General features: G+C 50.0%; 1 protein-coding gene across 1 annotated transcript in view; it reads right to left on the bottom strand.

The window, feature by feature from the left end:
• Positions 1–19,573, bottom strand: part of SH3PXD2B (SH3 and PX domains 2B) — a 70,094-nt gene that overhangs the window by 35,041 nt on the left and 15,480 nt on the right. The window contains exon 3 of the mRNA XM_017822864.1: positions 5,097–5,172. Coding sequence (XP_017678353.1) covers positions 5,097–5,172 — 76 coding nt within the window. The remainder of the gene's footprint in view (positions 1–5,096; positions 5,173–19,573) is intronic.

Genomic DNA, 19,573 nt, shown 5'->3' with positions numbered 1-19,573 from the left:
CCTGACCATGGCAAGAGGTTGGAATGAGATGATCTTTAAGGTCCCTTCCAACCCAAATCATTCTGTCATTGCATGTTTCTAACATCCTCAGAGACTCACTTTCCTCCTAACAGCCTCCCAGCAGTGCTCCTGCCTCAACCTCAACATCAGCACGAGGAATACCAAGGGGAAGACATGTGAGGGGAGGCAACTCTGCACATCCTGCTGATAGTGGAGCTTTCCATCAGCCTGAAAGGTCAGTGCTGCTGCAGACTCCACCAGCTTCTCACTCTTGTCACAAATCCAGGACTCAGAGATGATTAGATTTTTTTTTTACATACATAATGTTATGCATGAGCAATCAGAGCAGTGAGTCTCCTCCAGCCCTGCTAGCACAAGAAAGTCATTGCAAAAGAAGTGTGGTAAAATACACTGTCCTTTATACATACAAACAAAGCTGTGAGTGGACTGAACATTTATCACCTGGGAATGTGTCAAGCAAGTTGATTTTGGAAACAGAGGGCTGAGATAAGGCACTAATACAGAATGGCTGCCCTGGCACATTTCCCTGTGCAAGCACCCAGACTCCAGGACGTTATGCCTGCTTTTGCTGGATCTTAAAAATCTGTTTATACCTACAAAGAAAAAGAGACGCTCTGCTAGAAATATTCTGTCTGGCCGTGAAAACTCCTCTGGTGCCAGAAAGGTTCCATTCTCCCAGGACTGGAGGAACCAAACTCCTCTATGGCTAATCAAAGCAAATGGTGCTGAAGCAGCTCTAAAGGGGGGGAGGGGGCTGCAAAGAAATGTAGTGTGGCCCCTGCTGCCCCAGCCCTTCATCAGGACTGGAAAGTGCCAGGAAAGCCTGGGGAAAGGGCTGATAAGGAATTTGTGTCTCCAGCAGTGTGAGATAGAGCAGGCAGGCCACAGGAGGGGTTAATCTCTCCAAACAAACAAACAGGGAAACAGGGCTCTGCAAATTATTCCCTCCTGTGGGAATTCTTCATGAAGAGCAGAAGTTAAAATGGGGAGCAAGGAGCCAAAAAACACAAGGCAGAGGGACTTCAACAACGAAAATGGTGGAGACCTCTCTTGAGCCAAAGGCTGTTACTGGATCTCCAGCAAGCTGGAGGGGCAGAGAACCTGAAACACATCACCCTGCCCACCATGGCTGTGAACCCAGCCAGATATTTCAAGAGTGGAAAACCAGCTGTGCCTCTTGCTTTACCCTGAAGGACTCCCCCCCCTCTGCCCCCGCCCCACTGCCTCGGAAAGAATTCACTTCTCTGCACCTTTCAAATCACATCCAGATTTTCCCTGGCACAGGTTCCAAACTCACTTCAAAAAAAGGCAGCTCCAAATGTACACATAATTAATCCCAGCCCATGGAGCAGCCAGCTACGTGGGCTATTCCTGGGATGGGGGATCAGGCAGTGTTTCCAGGAGTCCTACCCTTACATCTGCTTGGCCAAGTCCTGCACAGGGGTTGCAAGACAGCCTGGGACTGTCCACCCAACCATGCTACAGGAGAGATGTCCATCTTACTAGAGCAGAAAGTAGCAATTAGGATGCCATCTCCAGCTCAGATGAAGATGGAACAGGACTGGGGCAAGTCAGGCACCATAGCTAGAAAACAGATGAGCTGTCCTCCACCTCCTTCACAGGGCCTTTGTGGGGAGCTATGAGCATCCCCACAGTTGTTCTAGGAAAAAAGCCCCAAAGTTTGTGGGTGGCACTGATGCCCATATCGAGCAGGCTGGTGGGTTGGGAAAGGAGTAGAAAGAAGGTACAATTCTTCTTTCTAAAATGATCTCACCAAACCCCCCTTTCTCTTCCTCCCTTCTTGGGAGTTCACTATTGTCTGTAGCTAAAGCTTCCTAAAAAGCAATTTTACAGCCAAGGTTAGCTCAGCCTCAGGCAACCCCTCCTTGCCGAGGCTCACGTTTCCAGTGAAGCAGACTGGCCAGGATCTGCTCCAGGCCAGTGGGGCTGTACAGAGTTTGGAAGGCTCCACTCTCCTTATAAAAGCTGTTTCCTGAAAGATCTGGCACAGCCCTTACACAGCAGGCCCAACTGAGCTCATTTGTTTTCTTAGTTCATTCTTTCCTGGGGTCTCCATACCGTCATCTCCCAGCCAACAAGTGTGTAACCCTTGGTGTGGACTCCTGCGGGCGAGGACATTCCCCAGCTGGGCAGTGACAGGTCTCTGCTCTCCCACCAGCTGTTCCCAACTCTGCTCCAGGGAGCAGAGTCGATGCCATGCAAGGGCTGGGTGCTGCCAGAGCTGTTCCAAGGAGCCATCCCAGCACCACATGAAGCTGAGCAGGCTGTGCCAGTGGCTCGGAGCCAGCTGAAGGATCCAAGAGTCCACTTCAAATTCCCCTTTGTGGCAGCAGAGCTTTTCAGGCACAGTGCAGCAGCACTGCAACGTCCCACCAGGCAATACCAGATCCCACCAAGCTGAGCTACGGGATGAGTGTGGTGCCACCACCCAGCAAGGGACAAGCCCTGGCCCCAAACTTCAAGTGTAATTGATCTACTCCACTTTAGAGGACCCACCTTTATGACTCCACTTCAGAAGACCTGAGTGGGCTGAAGGACTTGCACTTACAAAAGCCTCTTCTGAATACTATCAAAGATCTACTTTGAAAGACCAAAGTCTGTAGAAATTTCCCATAAGTTGAACCCTCAAAGCAGGCATTAACAAAACGAAGTAACACAAAGCAAACAGAGTTCCTGTGGGCTGGGTGTTGTAACTATGGAGTAATCATGGAACACTCTTCCCATTCCAGGAAACCAGCCTGACAGACAAACCCAGATGGCACCTTGTCAGGTTGTGGTGGTGACCCTGGGTTTAGGGGGCTTCAGGGTTTGCTAAGAAAGTCAGAGCTATTCTGGAGGCACAGGGTCACAGGAGACATTTTTGAGAACTGCAGTGGCCACGATGTCTAATGTTGCTCTACAACAGACTTCTCAGAAAGCAGCGTACTTGCAGTAAACCACTGGAGCCAAATCTCCCCTGGTAATGAAATTCAGATGCTAAAAATGTTGCTCAAAATGGGACTGGGAGCAAACTACAGTACTAACAGAAGCTGAACACAATCAAACCCCAGCAAGTCTAAGCACACTAGAACCACGTATTGCAGAGAAACAGACCCAGACTGTTGGCACTGAGCTTACCTGGACAGCACCTCTAGGCTGAGAGAGACGAAGTTTGGGTTCAGCTGTAAGTAGCAAAACTTGTCATCCCAAACTGGGAAGGCAAAGAGCTGCTCAGTAGAGGAAACGCTCTAACATATCCAGCAACTATTAAAAGGGCCTTACTCCCAAGTAAAGTCCTCTTTCATAAGCAGATAGAGTTTGCAGGCCATCTCACTAGGGAGGTTATGGCTCACTGTCCACCTCCAAGAAAAGCCACCAGCTCCTGATCACTCCATAATGAGCAGCAAAGGCAGGAGGGCAAAGGTGACATAATTCCCACTTCTAATACCATAACTTCCCTCAAGCAAGAGGACTTCTGAAGTTGTCCCATGAGGACAGGCAAGGTGCAAGATTTGCAGTGGCTACCTCCTACTTGGAGGTGGGACAGCATCCCATGCTGGAATCTTCACACCACACCACTCTTTATCCTGTGCTGGCACCTCAAAGCACTCGTGGTAAAGCTGCAGGTACCAGCTGTCAGGCATCAATAGCCTCCCGAGCCATCACAAGCCACAGCAAAAATGAAATGCCAAGAAATATTTCTGGGAGAAGCATGGACTAGCAGTTTTCCAAGTCAACATGTGACTCCCTCTGAAATGATATTATTTAAGCCTGTTTCAGAAAGGGAACAAAAGCAAAAGGGCAAATATCTCTGCAGAGGACACACACAAATCCACGCGCTTCTCTAGAAGAAGGTCATCATAACTCCCCAAAACTGCTTGCTTACACAAGAGCCAGGCTTTCTTTTCCAGCAACTTCAACCCCCTTTTTCCTCCAGTGGAAATCCCAGTGACATGTTTCCCAGCAAAGGGAAACTATTTCAACACCAAGAAGGAGAAACAAGAATTGACGAGCGTGCTGCAAGGAGCACTGCTCCGACCAGGCTTCCCAAGCCGTGGCCTTCTGAAAATAGCAGAAATAGTGGGAATTTTCTTCAAGTGCAGCACAGCCAAAGCATATATCCAATTTTTCCAAGTTATGCCCTTTGCCAATTTGGCTTCCATTCTCCCTTGCTGGCAAGAGTACTTGTACAGCAAGGGCTTTTCTGTTGTATTCACATCAGGTGTGCTTTGCTTTTGCTGATGTTACAATGCCACAACAAGCTAGAATCAGAAACTCTTCTATGGGAAACCCAGACAAGATTCTCTTCTTTAAAAAGGGGTGTAAATTATTTTCTTCACACCAGTCAGAGAAAAGCAAAGTTCACAAATGCCTTTACGTTTCTAGAAGAGCCAGGAGGCAAAGTACAGCACAAAAGGCTGCACTAAACAGACCTGACAGTCACTGGAAGTGATTATGGCACTGTGACATTTCTAAATATGCTCATTAGCTACTTGGGGGTAGGGGTAAGACAACTGTGTGGTCAAAGCCATTAGCTATGGGTGCATGAAAAACTCCCCTCAGGCTGGTTATTTTCACAAGGCATATTAGGGTTCTTTTTATTCCCCATAGCAGCAGCCACCAGCAATCCCACACACCACAAAGTGCCATGGCCCATTGCATCTGCTCAGCTGCACGTTGGGCTGACAGGGCACACGTCATGCCACAGAAATCCTGTCTTTGAGCAATCAGCCCCAAACATCACAGGAGGAAGCCAAGCCTGTCAATTGGCTTGAATTCCATTGTTATTTCCTTCTCTCTGGGTGGCTCTTTGAGTTGCACAGGACAGGAAAAACAGTGTATGAGCAGTTCCTGGGGAGCCTCACACCATCCTCAGCCCTGTGCCGTGGCAGAAGCTGTGCTAGGGTGGTTGCTTAGTTGAAGTCTTCCACTAGTGACTTCTGGAGGGAAAGAGAAATACTGAGGAGTTTAATACAGATGTTTTAATGGACACAGTGCAGGCCAAGAACTTGCTATTGCTCAGATGGCTCCTGCCATGGGAAAAAGCTCCTGCCATGCCAAAACCACTCTCCTACCTGGCAGAAAGGGGATGATCCTTTGCTTGGGGTCCTTCTGCCCTCCTTCCATCGGAAATTTGTCCAGCATTTGCATCTAGAAAAGGAAATGAAAGACAGGTTACCAGCAGCCACAAACGAGCCCAAGGAGGACCTGCCTCCCCCAGGCACTGCAGGCTCCCAGGGCAGCGCTCCTTCCCCAGCCTCCCTGGCAAGCCAAGATCACCTGCTCTTCCATCAATCCATGAAAATACAGGAGGACACCACATCCCTGATAACCCCATAAAACACCTGTGTTGCGTTATGGTGGAGAGGTGCCTCTGGTTCTGCTCTGCCTGGGGGGGAAGAGCTTGGGAAAGCTTGTGACAGGCGAAGGGCGAGGAAAACAAGTCGCACATCTGACTGCTGTTAAGAAACGCAATCCCTGAGTCACTGGAAGCTTTCCCCGCCGCTGTTTGAACTCGAGCTGAGGATCTCTCGCCCCCGGAGCACTGTGAGCCTCCAAGGCACGAACGGTGCAAGCTGTGTTTTCTCCCATTAGCACGTGCCTGGGCTGACCCTCTGGCCAGATCTGTTCCAACCATGTGATCCCACCAAACCCATCCAGAACTTCAGCCCAGATCATCTCCATTTCCTTTTACTTGACAGAAAGTGCCTCTTGCAGCAGCTGCTCAGCGCGGGGACCCCCTCATTGCAGCCCCCCTGTCCTGCTCCAGCCCAGCCCAGTGCCACCAGTAGCACCCCAGCCAGACCAGAGCCCACACCAGGGCCTGTGTGGGTTGGCACCATTATGCCTGTCAGCCACAAGCTCCCTCTCTCTTCTCTTACTGGAGGGAGGAAAAGAGGTTGTGAGGTGTCTGGAGAACCCTCCAGCACATACAGAAAGAGGAGAAGGTGGGGAAGTGGCAAGGCAGGGGCTCGGTCCCATGGATCCCACACAGCCTGGCTGCCACATCACACAGCTCTGGAGGAGGCAGCAGCAAATACTAGTTCACCAGTTCTCCTACGCATGAGCCTGTGGGAAGAACAGCTAAAACACTCACTCCAAAGAAAACAAGCCCAGCACTGGCTGTAAGCACTGCAGGCAGTTTGGGATAGCAGACACAGGAGCACACATCTGCAGAAACGCAGCCTGTGGCTGATGGTTCTTCTGTAGTCCTACACACACGCAAAAAAGCACGAAACTGCGACCAGAAAATATCAGCTCCAGACCTGAGAGATGCCCCAGAGACAAGGAAAGTCTCCAGAAAGCTGGCAGATCTCCAGGTTTTGAGGTCCCCTGTGTCTTTTCTGGCCTGTCTTACTCCTGTTGACTTTGCAGGATGGGGACTACAGCACAGGTTGTTGCACTGGTCTTGCCCAGAAAAGCCAAGGGAAGCAGGCCCAGCTCTGTAAAAACGGATGGGAAAAGGGTAAAGGTGCAGCAACTCCACCAGGCCTGGGGGAGGGATACACAGAGAGGCATCAAGAGATGGTCTGCAGACTCCAGCACCAAGGCAGGTTTACTGGGAGAACACCCTCCTCCCCAGCTGTGGCAGGGAAACACAGTCCCCACCAGGCAAAAACTGTGGAAGGGGGGTGGTTGGCATGGAGATGTCCCACAAATCTTCTTTGCGGGAGGGTTTCCATCCAAACTCCAAACAACACTGCTTACATCACATTCCCAGAAGGGGCCATGCAAGATCCTGGGGAGATGGGTAGACAAGAGGCAGACAGACACACAGCCCTCTAGAGCAGTGCTTTCCCTGCCGAGCACACGAGAGCACAGAGAGGCCAAGTCTTGCTCTCAACAATGCACTCAGCCAGGTTGGGAAGAAAAATTAAAGGGAAAGAACCTCAAACAATAATTCCATTGTTTCTACCCTTCCAGGACTATTTTTAAATATTTCTGACAGACAAGAAAATAGCAAAAAAAGATTGGAGTGGATGTAGTTTAAAGCATTTTGGTCTGCTTTTATTACGTGGGAAGTTGTTATATCACAATCTTCAATGATCCCTTGGCAAAAGGGAGGGGGATCACAGGCTGCCAGACTGTGGCTCCCAGATCCAGGACTGGGGCAGGGAAGTCCAAGTGATATATCCAGTACACAGCCAGGCTCCCCACAACAGAACATCAGGACAGCCCATGTTTATCCACATTTATCTCCACTACCAATTTATCTTATCAATTAGCTGTTTTTCTTATTAACCCAGGAATGTCTGGGCAGTGAGTGTGTCTGGAGTGAGCCGGAGGTCTGTGCACACTGTGGGAGCCCACTGTCCCCATCCCGAGCTGTCCATTAACAGGGCAGGCGATAACACCGCTGGGGATGGGGAGCCTTTGAAAAGCAGCTTTGTGTCAACAGCCAACACGTTGGCAGACAGCTCCTTCATCAACAGGAAACTCGTAAGATAATATCCTAATTGAATCAATTAAGAGTGCTGCAGGCTGCAGGGGATCACGGGGAGAGGGGAATGGACACGCTCAGCAGTATTCCCAGGAAGCAGAGGGCTTTGCCCAAATCAGAGCTGATGGTGCAGTTGCCAGAGGGCTACACCATGCAGATGGCATAAACCCAGGGATATGTCTGCTGAAGGAGCAGGGCCCCAGGTCTAACAGCCTGCAACAGGCCATATCACTTCCCAGCTGGAATAACCTTGGAGAAATTGCTGCCAAAAAATCATAACCTCAAGTCAAGTGCCAGTAGGTAATAAGGTATGTCATCACTTTGCTTCTTCTCTGCTTTCCACAATGCAGTGGAAGAGTTTTCCCTCTACAATATAGAGGTTACAGGAAAAAAAAAAAGGTTTTCATTTAAATCTGGTTTAAAGTAAAATGTCAGGGCAAAATGGTGAACACAGAGGTCCTGATTCTCCCAAGAACAATGAACCAGAAGGGCACAGAATTACTCTTGCAGCAAGTCCTGGGCAGAAGGGGGACTGGAGGATTTGCAAAGCTGCTCTAAAGCCCAGGTTCTGCATCACTGACCATCAGGGCTTGTGTGGCACGTACCAGGGCTATGGAAGAGGAAGCCAGTCTGTGCCAGCTTCTGCAGGGGATGGTGGCTCACATCCCTGAACAAGTTATACTGCCACAGGCTGGGGGGTGATGAAATATCCAGGCAAGGAGAACAAACTCTTCCACTCTTGCACTACTCCAGGAGCTGATGTCAGAGCCAGGCCATGAGCCACAGTCGCAGGCATGGGGTGAAGGAAGTTCCCCCCTCTTATCAAGAGGATTTGTTATTAAGACAAGAGGCAACGGGCAGGAACTGATGCCCAGGAAGTTCCATATGAACATGAGGAAGAGCTTCTTTACTGTGCAATGACGGAGCACTGGAACAGATTGTCCAGAGAGGGTGTGGAGTCTCCCTCACTGGGGATATTCCAGAACCATCTGGACACAGTCCTGTGCCATGTGCTCTGGGATGACCCTGCTTGAGCAGGAGGGTGGGACCAGATGAGCCTCTGTGGTCCCTTCCAACCTGACCCATCCTGTGATTCCGGGATTTGCTCTGCCTGCTTGACAGAGGTTCAGCGTAAAACCACATTCCCCTTTGTGGTCTAACAAGAGAGAGCTGACCTAATCCATGCCTCCAGCAGACATGCCTGTTATCCAGAGCAGAGAAGCCAGCTTTTGACATCACCCAAAGGGAAAAAAAATTAAAAAGAGTTCAACAAAAAGCTTCATAGTCTGGTTGAGTGCGGTGGCAGAATCACAAGAGACTCTTTGTGAGAGCAACAGCATCCCTGCTGAGAGAAGGCAGCAGCTTGCCATGGGGAAAAGATGAGTCTGAGCCAAGCCTGCTCTCATCCCACACTCCCAAACTCCCCATCGGCCCCATCCCTCATGAGCTGGGGAATGCCACAGGCAGCCAGGCACACCACGTGTCCCGACGTCCCTGTGGTGGTGAACTTCAGATGAGGACATTCCCATGCACTGCTCACCCTGACTTCCACGTGCTCAGCTGGCCATTAGCCACGTCTCTTCTTACAGGAAGAAGAGTCCTCCTCCAAATATGATTCACCAAAGGACAGCACCTCACTGATCCTCAGATGCAGTGGGAAAGGGACACCGGTCCAGCGATCGCCTGCCATGATGGGAGCACCCGTCCCCACGGGACATGATGAAGGACACAGTTGCATGCTGAGAACCAGAGACTTTGTAAACGTGTTCCTGCAGATCAAAGCGCTCTTGAGCCCTGGAATCAACTGGTTTGGGAAACCTCTGCCAAGGAGATAGTCTGGGGAAGAGAACAACATCTGGCAGCAGCTCACAGGCTACTGTTGTTTAATCTTTTGCGATCCTATGAGAGGCACCTTCCCTGCATCTTTAAGGACTGTCCGTGAAAAAAAAGGGGGTGAAAAATGCAACAACCCAGAAGACAGAAGGACTAAGACAGAGCAAGCTCAGCTCCCAAGCAGAGCTCAGGAGGTCAGTCCCAGGGAAGGGCTCCAGGGTTGCAGCACCACGTAACAGCTGTTCCATGGCCAAGGAGAGTTGGGTGTTCACAGACAGGAATGGGAGCTGAAGGGCAGAACAACCAAGTAGTGTGACGAATTCAAGTGCATTTTACACATTACGAGGCAGAGGCAAAGCTGGTCTCCTCAGCACTAGGAAATGGCATCACAGAGGCTGGATTGTGAAAACCTGATGGAAAACTTTAAGCACCGCTCAGCAATAGACAAAAAAAGAATTAACTGAGGTCAGAGAAAAAAAGGGCCACACAAATTGGCAGCAGCTGCCACTGCAAGAGAAATTTCCTATTAAATCACAGGAAGCATTAGACAGACACTGGTGCCTGTGAAGAGCTCCCTGGTACAGGGAGCAGCGGGCACAGGGCTGGGCCAGGACGGAGCTCTGTGCTCATGCTGCCCCCCAGGTACCCTCAGGACCAAGCCACAGCCAGGTCTGTGTTACCCCAGCAAGTGCTGGCCCATAACCACATGGATCAAACTCAGGGATGTGGGTTTCCCTGCACGTGGGGGCTCGGAGGATGTGGCAGCTTCGCATGCCCAGGTTTGGTCCAAGTGCAATGGTCCTCCAAAAGCAACCGGGCAAAAACCTTCCACTGCCCAGGGCAGGATATGTTTCCATCCTGAGCACCCAGTATTTCATAAAATCACAGAATGGTTTGGGTTGGAAGGGACCTTAAAGATCATCTCATTCCAACCCCATGCCATGAGCAGGGATGGGGTGCTGAGCAACGTGATCTAGTGGAAGGTGTCCCTGCCCATGGCAGGGTGGTGGAATGAGATGATCTTTAAAGTCCCTTCCAATCCAAATCATTCTGTGATTTTATGATTCTATGATTTTTGGAAGGCCAAAACAACTCCTGTCTGCTTTCCCTCCTTTTGTAAGCCTCTAAAGAATATATCTGGGAGAGACTAAGGAGAGAGTGTAGTTTTAAAAAAAGAAAACCTCGTATTTGGAGAAGAGCGCTGAGTGATCTCCATTTACACAGCCCCCTCACAGAGCTGTTGATCCCTCTGTCTGCTTTTTGGGTGTTTAAAATATATTGCTTTTTCCATTCAGTCCATTGGTACCAAGTCCTGGAAGTCACCGTTCTTGTTACAGTACTTTACTAATCCATTTTCCAATTAATTCCTGGTCATTGCAGCCTCTAGATGGCATTTGGGTAGGCAGGTCCCAGGCTGCAGAGATGAGCACAGAAAGTGGCAGCAGTCCATGTGGGCACCAGCAACAGAGCATTAACACCCTCAAAGCACCAACCCTGCATCCATGATTCACCACATTGACCCAGCTGTGGGAAGTGACTCCTGCCGGTAGACGTGCTTGGGAACAGAGCAGGAATACCCGGGGGTGATGCCGGTCTGCGCCACTTCCTCTTCCCCATCCCATCCATGGGAACATCCCTCCAGCACATCTGGGGCTGTGTCACACAGGAAGTACCCCTGGAAGGAGCATGGGAGCAGGGAAGAGCTGGCACAGCCCAGTGCCAAAGACCACAGAACCACCACCACAACTGTCGCCGGCGCTGTCATTGCTGCAGGGAAGGCTGCACAGGCAATCTGTGTTCACCCACATCCTCCTCTCTAGCATCCCAAAGCAGACATGCTTGGAAGAGCAGGAAGTCATAAGATTTAGTTTCTGTTGTGGAAATGGAAACAACAGTGGAGAAAAACCAATATGTTTGCCCTATTTCACATGTTGAGCAGCCGGGGCGGAGCAGGGGACAGGGCTGTGCTCACATACTCCAACCAGAGTTAGTGTCACACCTGACATGGTGCTTCACACCAACTGCCAACCCCCAGTCAAGTGTTTCAGCAATGGGTCACAGAGCAGCTCCATGCACATACCACCCTACTCCGAGCTGCACACTTGCCAGAACCTCAGGATGACCTGCCCCAGCTCCTCCCCCAAATAGCTCATAATCTGATTTCTGTTTGACCCCTCCCTTCACAAAAACCTTCCCCACTCAAGATGAGGGGAAGCAGAGCAGTGCACATTCCTTCTCTGAAATTAATGCAAAATCTTCAATCTGTGGCAGGCCCGAACATGATGAGACAAAGGAGGAGGCAGCATCTGAGCTACAGGTAGGGCTGCAAAACTACAGGCCAGCCCCTTGGGAGAGCACTGTTGGTCAGCAACACCAGCCTCGTGACCCTCTTCTTGCATCAGACTTCTTGCTAACCCTCTATTTTCCCTGCTGTTCCTTCCCTAAACACAAACCCCGTTTTCCAAATGAGCACAGTCAGCAGAAAAGCCAATATGGAGAGGTTTTGTCTCCACATAAGGGAGGATTTCATTCCACTTGGGCTCATGGTGGTGTCATCAAGAGCAGCTCCACAGCAGCTGGGACCATTACACAAGTGGAAAAAGAGGCCCTGCAGCTCCCTGAGGCATAACTGCTCAAAAACAGGGTCTCCATATGAAGATAGATACACCTTAGTCCTCAGCATGACCATGCTCATTTGTGCCCTCTCCCAGCTGACAATAAAACTCTCTGTCTAGCAGAGAGAGGAGCTGATGGAGCTCTGGAGCCCTGGAGCCTCACAGATCAGTCCAGCTCCTGTGTGAACCCACCAGCATCCCCACCACACCTGCACCACCCGTCCTTGTATTCCTTCATTTCCAGAAAGGGTGGGATTGAAAGACGCCAAGCTCAGAAATGCCCAAGAACTCTAGCTTGGGCAGGAAGCCTCTGCAAATAGTGCATTCCCACTGTGGGGAAGTGCTGGGGCAGGAGCTGGGCACTGCCACCACCCACATGACAGCAGGACAGGACTGGGAGCACTTCTGGGTTCAGACAGTCCCTGCCAGAAGGCCAGAGCTCACCAAGAAACTCCACTTATTGCAAACCCAGCCTGTTAAGTGCTGTCTGGTGGAGGAGACCGGCGCCCACTGCTTACAGAGGAGTTAATGCACTTACCAGGGAGGGTTGAGCAGTGCCAAGCAGCTGGGGAATGGGGAGCCCTGCAGGGAGCCCTCAGGACTGCATAAAGCACATGCAGCACAACTCCAGGGGAAATGCCATCCTAACCCGGGATATTCGCCCTCTGCCAGGGCCCAGAGCCAGCAAACACAGAGGCACAGTGGAGGAACCCCAGCAGCAGGCAAAGTGCAGCAACCCTGCTGCTTTCCGTGCATTTAAACACGAGAATGCAGAGTTCACACAAAATTCAGCCCAAACTGCCTACCTGGAACTGCACCTGCCTTTTTAGGATCCAACCAGGACCAAGCAATGCCAAGGTTTTCCAGCACAAAACCACTAAGGAGCATGAGCCCTGGCAGCACCTTTGAGAGCTCTTCTCAAAGTGTCATCTCACCACAGAGACACAAAGAGAGAAAATGTGGAAAACCTCTGGCCAAATGCACTGAATGGCAAAAAACCACCCCAGTTTTGGGGCTTAAAGCAGCCACCTGTTGGCATATGGAAAGCAGTTGACCCCTGAATGGAAAACTTGGAGCTCCTGGGAACTTTCCAAGGGGACTTTTTTATTTCCTGGAGTGAGGAGGAGAACTGGAAAATGCTGATTTGCCAAGAAGAAAGTCAGCAGATGAGTATCCATTACAATCAATGTTTCAATTTGAAACACTAAAACCTAACTGTTAATATTAAAAGGCTTTTTTTTAATGTTTTAAGTGACTCATCGAGGGAAAAGCCTTTTAAAGAAAATTAATAGTGAAAAATCAAGAGAACTTTAGCCTGCAGCACAAGACAGGGACAGGTCTCACCTCCATCCTCCTCCTCATTCCTGGCTCTCCAGGAGCCACTCCAAGCTTGTAGAGCTGTTTTTCTACCAACCTGGGGAGAGGGATCAGTCCCAGAAGGGTCTCAAACCTCTTTGCATCCAAACCACTCACTGAGGGAGGTATTTCTCAAAGTCTGCTACAACAAAATATCCTCTTCCTCTCCAAAAAGGTCAAGTACCAGACCATGGTTGATGCTAAATGATCAGCTTGCAGAGGAAAATGGGAGTGCAAGGAATTCTCCATAAGGTGCACAACAGCACCTTTTGTATTGAAAAATACCTGCTTTGGCTAAGGTAATATGGTATCAGCACTGAAAAATGACATACAAATGAAAGCTGCTTCTTGCCCAAACCCTAAATGTTCTGTCAAAGGTAGTATTAAAACAATAAATTCACCTCCCTTAATTATACCTCCCAAATCTCCAAGATCTAATTTCCACACTGCCAGGTAAAGACAGCCATAAACATCATTTATAATTCACTACTCAGTGACTCACCCCTACTGCAAAGGCCTCAAGATATGGTACCAGTAAGGCAGAAAGGCTCAGGGAAGGGGAATTATGACAGGGAAAATGCTGGCTGTCCTACTGCCCCCAGAGACCATTTTCCCCATAGGTTACGGCTCACATTGCAATCCCAGGTAACAACAGAACACAGAAGTTACAACAGAAGAGGGTGTAGAGCAGCACCCCATATCCCAGGGATATGTGGGAGCCGCGAGGCAATGGGAAGATGAGCAGAAGTGGTGCCACGAATACAACAGCACTGCAACACCCCCGTGGCAGTGGAGGAGCAAAGCCTCAGCCACTGGCAGGAAAACCATGGAGTCAGCATGGCACCACAGAGCGGACAGGCTGGCTGCCAGAGCCCTGCTGCATCCACCCACTGGCATCAGGTCACGTTTTTCCCTCTCCAGTTTCTGGCTAACAAGGTCTCCCTCCCCGCTGCCTGGAAGCCCTGAGTCACGGAGGAAGGGCAGATCCTGCACACCCAGCCTTGCTCACCCACATGGTCTCCACCAGTCCAGTCGATGGAGCGGCCTCTGCAGCTGGCACAGACCTGCCTTCCTCGTCCCTGCCTGCCACACACCCAGGAAAATTCTGTGCTGGATCCCAGTGATGGGAATCTGGAGACAGACAAGCCTCAGGGCAGAGAGCATGTAGGAGAAGGGCAAAAAACATGCAGGAAAGTAAGAAAAAAGGAGCATCACTTGGATGGAGCAGAGTGCTGGGAAGGGCGAGGAAGTGGTTAAATCCTTCACTTGTGCCCAGGCCCATCAGGACCCCAGGAGATCACTGCAGAGGTTCACACCTTGCTTTGCCAGGGGACTCCAAGGCTGCAAGACATCGTCCAGCGAAAGCACTTCCAACAGGCAGTGCTGGAGCAGTGATTTACAGCACTGTGGTAGACCTGTGACAGCCTGATGTAACCCACTGAAAGGCATGGAAAAGAGTGAGAAATCAGGACTGCAGAAAAACACGTCGTCTCTTCAGCTTTATCACCTTCCTCTACAAGGACAGGCCCAGAACCACCATCTCCCAGCTCTTATTTCCATCTTCCACTCACCATAAAACTGCTTCCACTTCTTGATGCCCATGATACGTGGGTGGTGCACGCTACTGTCTGTACTATATCATATAGATTTAGCAAAATAAACAGGTCCTAACCATTTTACTAAAAATCCACTACTCTGAGATGCAGCACTCCTTTACACTGATTTACTGCTATCCATCCTCAGCTTCTCCCCAGGCAGCATCAATCAGCTTGAAAGTGGTTCATTTTGGATCCAGGGCTGCTGCCACATGATATAAATTGCAGGTCTTTCCACCAGAAAAGTGGGCTGTGTTAGATTGATTAAAAGCAGGCGGAGACACTGGGTCTTGCATCAGCCCAGACCCACAAAACCTCACCAAAATCCCCAGTCACAGACAGGCACCTGCAGCAGGGCCCTGGGCACCTCCCCAGGGACAGACCCCGTGGGCAGTGGGGAGGAGAGGGACCACCAGTGAGGTCCTGCCCTTCTGGGATCCTACTCAGCCCTCCCAGGAATGAGGCAGCTGAATTTCCAGAGTTTTTTCAATAAGTAGCTGGGGAGTGGAAGGGAATCAGCTCACCCCTGACTCAGGGAGAGGGGTGTAACCCCTCACCTCACGTTACAGCACAACCTTTAAACATTGCATTATCGAAAGACTCACCAAATAAAACAACACTGGATTGTCAGCAAGAGACCATAGCTCCATCCCCAAGGGATGGAACTTTTATCCTCCCCATCTCTCATCCTGCAATGCTTCTCCTGAGATGTACTTCCCCTGGGGCCCGGAAGCAAAGGCTGTGAATGCTGTCTCCTCCAGCTGCTCTGCCAAGTTTCCAGAGGGAAGGAGACCAGGGGTGCCAACAGGGATGAATGAACAGAGAACAGGCTGAGGAGCCAGCTCTCCTTTGCCATCGGTCCATCGTGGCAGCGCCAGGTGATGTGTCTGGGAACAAGGGACAATCTGATGGGAGCAGGTGGAGATGGGCTCGAAGTGGGAGTGTGTGGAGCTGCACGCTTGGAGAAAAAGGGAAGGGCAATCACCTTGGAATAAACCAAGAGCCACTGAGTGCTGTTCTCAGCAGCTGCTCAAGAAAGGCTTTAGCTACAAGAACTGAAAATTATTTCTCCTGCGGACGCGCACACCCCAGGTGTACTCTGGCCTGGGAACCCTCCTCCAGCACCAACTCTCAGGGAGGACAAGCCGCCGATTCCCAGGGGCAGGAACAGCTTTCGGCAGCCCTGCTCTCCCGCCAGGCATGGAATTCAAAGCGAGTCAGGGTGCCAGCCCGAGCCAATTATAACTCAGTGACCTGCCTCGGCACTAGCACGCACGGGAACGGGCCGACTCCTGCTGCCAAATGCTGGAAAGCTATAAATGGGAGACATTTGGAAAGAGAAAACATTGAGGAGCCAATTTAACTAGGCTGAAGTGCATTGGCCTGTACATGTTCTTTGTGGAGGGAGAGAGGAGAAGAACGATGAAGATCTTAGATGCACTGCTGGAAAAATACTGGTGGTTTCTTATACAGACAGAGGTATTCCTTATTTAATGGAAAGTGTTTCTCCTTCTCTTGAGTCCCATTATGGGAATTCACTATTTCTACACTTCTGCTATGGTGTTTAGGCTGCTGGCTCTCAGTGCAGTCTGGGCACAGAGGAAAAAGCAGTTGCTAGTGCTTTGTAGCAGAAACCTCACCATAGGAAGCTGTGGGTTTTTTCTTGTCCTTGGTCACGCAAGGGCCTGTCTTTTGTGATCCAGCTGCCTAAGAGTGAGATCCTGGTGATTTATTTTTGTGGCGGGGTGAAACCACGAAGTACATTGCACACGCAACTGCACAGAATTCTGCTGAACTCCACAAACCCTGGAGAAAAAAGAAATCCCCAGAGTGTTGAAATAAGATTCCTGTTACGAAATAGCTATTGAAAGAGCCCTGTTTACAATCCCTGGACACAAAAAGGCATCCATCTCCTGAAGCCACAGCCTGGCAGAGCTGCCTTAGGGCTTTTCCATCAAAGAGGCCGCCCAGACCAGGCAGCACCCAGGAGAAGGGTGAAATCCAAGGAGTGCCTTGGCTGGTGTTCCCACCTGAAGGAGCCTTGTGCTGTTTGGGACACATTATTCAGCACGCCTGCCCCTTGTTTTCCACGTCTGAATTAAGATAACACACACTTCACCTTTGTGAACTGTGTGCCCTGCCAGAAGCCCAGGTTAAAGAGCAGATGAGGAGGAGGAGGAGAAGGAGAAGCACAGGCAGAGGAAAGCAAGCACAGGGCTCACAGTACTGGAAGAAATGCAAGAGGTTCATTTTCATTTTTCAAGAGTCCAACAGCCTGAAACAAGCTGATGAGAACAATTCATCTTTTTGTGCCAGCTACAGTCATCTGAGCCAATTTTAATGTGTTGTTTTACTTAAAAACAGTCTGAATTACTAAGATACAGACTTTCCCCCCCCTCCCTGCCTTTGCCTGGCGCCTCACACAACAGGTGAGGAACCCCCTCCAGAAGGCCTAATCTGTCTTCCACATCGAGACAGCAGGCACAGACCATTGCCTTTTGCCAATTTTCTCACAGAAGTAGGCACAATTTCAACAGACAATTTATTTTTTGGTGTTACACACAAAGCTGTTGGCCTGAGGGCTGCATGACTCTGTCCAAGATGACATGGCTCCAGGTGGGTCAAAGCTGAAAGCTTCCAGCTAAGAACCTGAAGGATTTGTTAAACATATGGACAATTTGGGAAACACACTCAATGCACAGGCAGACTGGAGTGGGAGAGAGAGCCAGAGTAAATTTTAATGTTGCTTAAAATCCTCAGTTTTTCTGTCCCTGAATCACGCTGCAAGCGCCCTTACTCCAGCCTACATCAAGTGTCCAACCCTGGGCTCAAAATTAAACCTCTGTGCAGAGAAGCATCCACAGAGCATCACCTGCTCCTACAGCCTTCAGCTGGGACAAGGACTGAAGGAAATGTTTCTGACTGCAAGGGGAAAAGCCCTGGGGTAACCTGTCCCCAAGAAGGGCACCCCTGAAACATGACAGGATGGAAAACAAGACAGGAATGGAAAGAGCCAGGCTGGTCAAGAAGTCATAAGTCATATGAGGAGCAGCTGAGGGAGCTGGGGATGTTCAGCTCACTCAGTAAAGGAGGTTCAGGGGAGACCTCACTTTCTACAGCTGCCTGAAAGGAGGCTGTAGCCAGGTGGGGGCTGAGCTCTGCTACCAACCAACCAGTGACAGGACAAGAGGAAATGGATTCAAGTTGTGCCAGGGGAAGTTAAGGTTGGACATGAGGAAGAATTCCTTCATGGAAAGGGTTGTTGGGCATTGGAAGGGGCTGCCCAGGGATGTGGTGGAGTCCCCATCGCTGGAGGTGTTCAAGAATGACTGGACGTGGCACTCAGTGCTCTGGTCTGGTTGACAAGGTGGGGATTGGTCACAGGTTGGACTTGATGGTCTTGGAGGTCTTTTCCAACCTCAATGATTCTGAGAAGGTGGCTGCAGCTGAAAGGCAGAGATGACAAGGACATGGAGCAGGGCTCCTGCCCAAGGATGGCACAGGGGGCTGGTAATATCAGGAAAGGTATAAAAGGGTTGTGTTTGGATGTAAGGATGTTTTAGGAGTGTATCAAGACACCAGCGGCTCTTGGTCACATGAATACTTGAAATGACTACCATCGTGGCTGATGAGCTCATAATTACAGAGTGGGGAAAAAATGTTTCTTTTTGGGGGTTTCCATAAAAAAAACACAAAAAGACAAGCCAGAATCTGTTCACTAACCAACAGGATCCTTCCAAGAAACTTGTTAACCTCCTGCTGAGTGATGCATCCAACGTGATCCAATGGAGCCCTGCAATCACTGCACAGCTCTTCCCCTGCCAGCACGGCTGGAAGCATCTCTCAGGCACACCAGACCCTGGTCCTTTATCTCTGTCCACCAGAGAAGCCACTCAGATGTCTGATCACCAACTTCCATGCCAGCAAACACTCCCAGCATACCTGCCAGCCCCAATTAGTGTCCTGGATACAACTGGCATCCTTGCAAGCATCAATCTTACTGCCTTTATTTCTTAGGAACAGCATCCATCTGCTCCCAATAGCTCACATCTGGCATAGTGAGTGTTATTCAAGAGCCTCAATCCTATTTGAAGGAAATTATTCCTCCAGCCAAGAGATTCACGCAGAACTGAGTTTGGTGTTTGCAGTTACAAATTTACTACAAATCATACAGTTACACACGGTTACAAGCTTTAGAATTACAATTTCATCTTTCTTAATCCCTAAAAAGTTGCCCTCATGTAAATTGCCACATGATGGAAAACACTTACGAGAGAACAAGGAGGAGAGGCAGAAGGAACCTGAGGACAGAGGATCTACACAGGAAAAATGCTCCTGAGCACTGCCCAGGTCACTGAGAGCTTTCTTCTGCAATGAGTAGTGTGTAGAAGATAGAGTTGATCCTTGGTTTCATCATTCTTTTCCCAATTTCACCACCTGATATGGTACACTGAGCCTCCCTGGGGTGACCCCAGAGCAGAAAAGGGCACAATTCCCAAGGGACGAGAGCCACCACTTCATCTGCTTAAAACACTGGCCTGGGACTAGGAGGAAGCAGCAGCTTGTACCTTGTGCTGGGATACAAGAGATCAGTTGGGGAAGAAGTGTTGGTCACTAGCCCTTAAAGAGAAGGTGACAATCTCCTGCATGACAGTGAATGGCCCTTGGTGTGGTCAGTGGAATGGAAACAGGTAATTAGGCAGAAAGAGGAT

This window comes from Lepidothrix coronata, unplaced genomic scaffold (assembly GCF_001604755.1).
Source record: "Lepidothrix coronata isolate B3197 unplaced genomic scaffold, Lepidothrix_coronata-1.0 Scaffold100, whole genome shotgun sequence".
NCBI lineage: Eukaryota > Metazoa > Chordata > Aves > Passeriformes > Pipridae > Lepidothrix > Lepidothrix coronata.
Note: the sequence above shows the minus strand (reverse complement) of the source record. Positions and strands in the feature narration are given on the sequence as shown.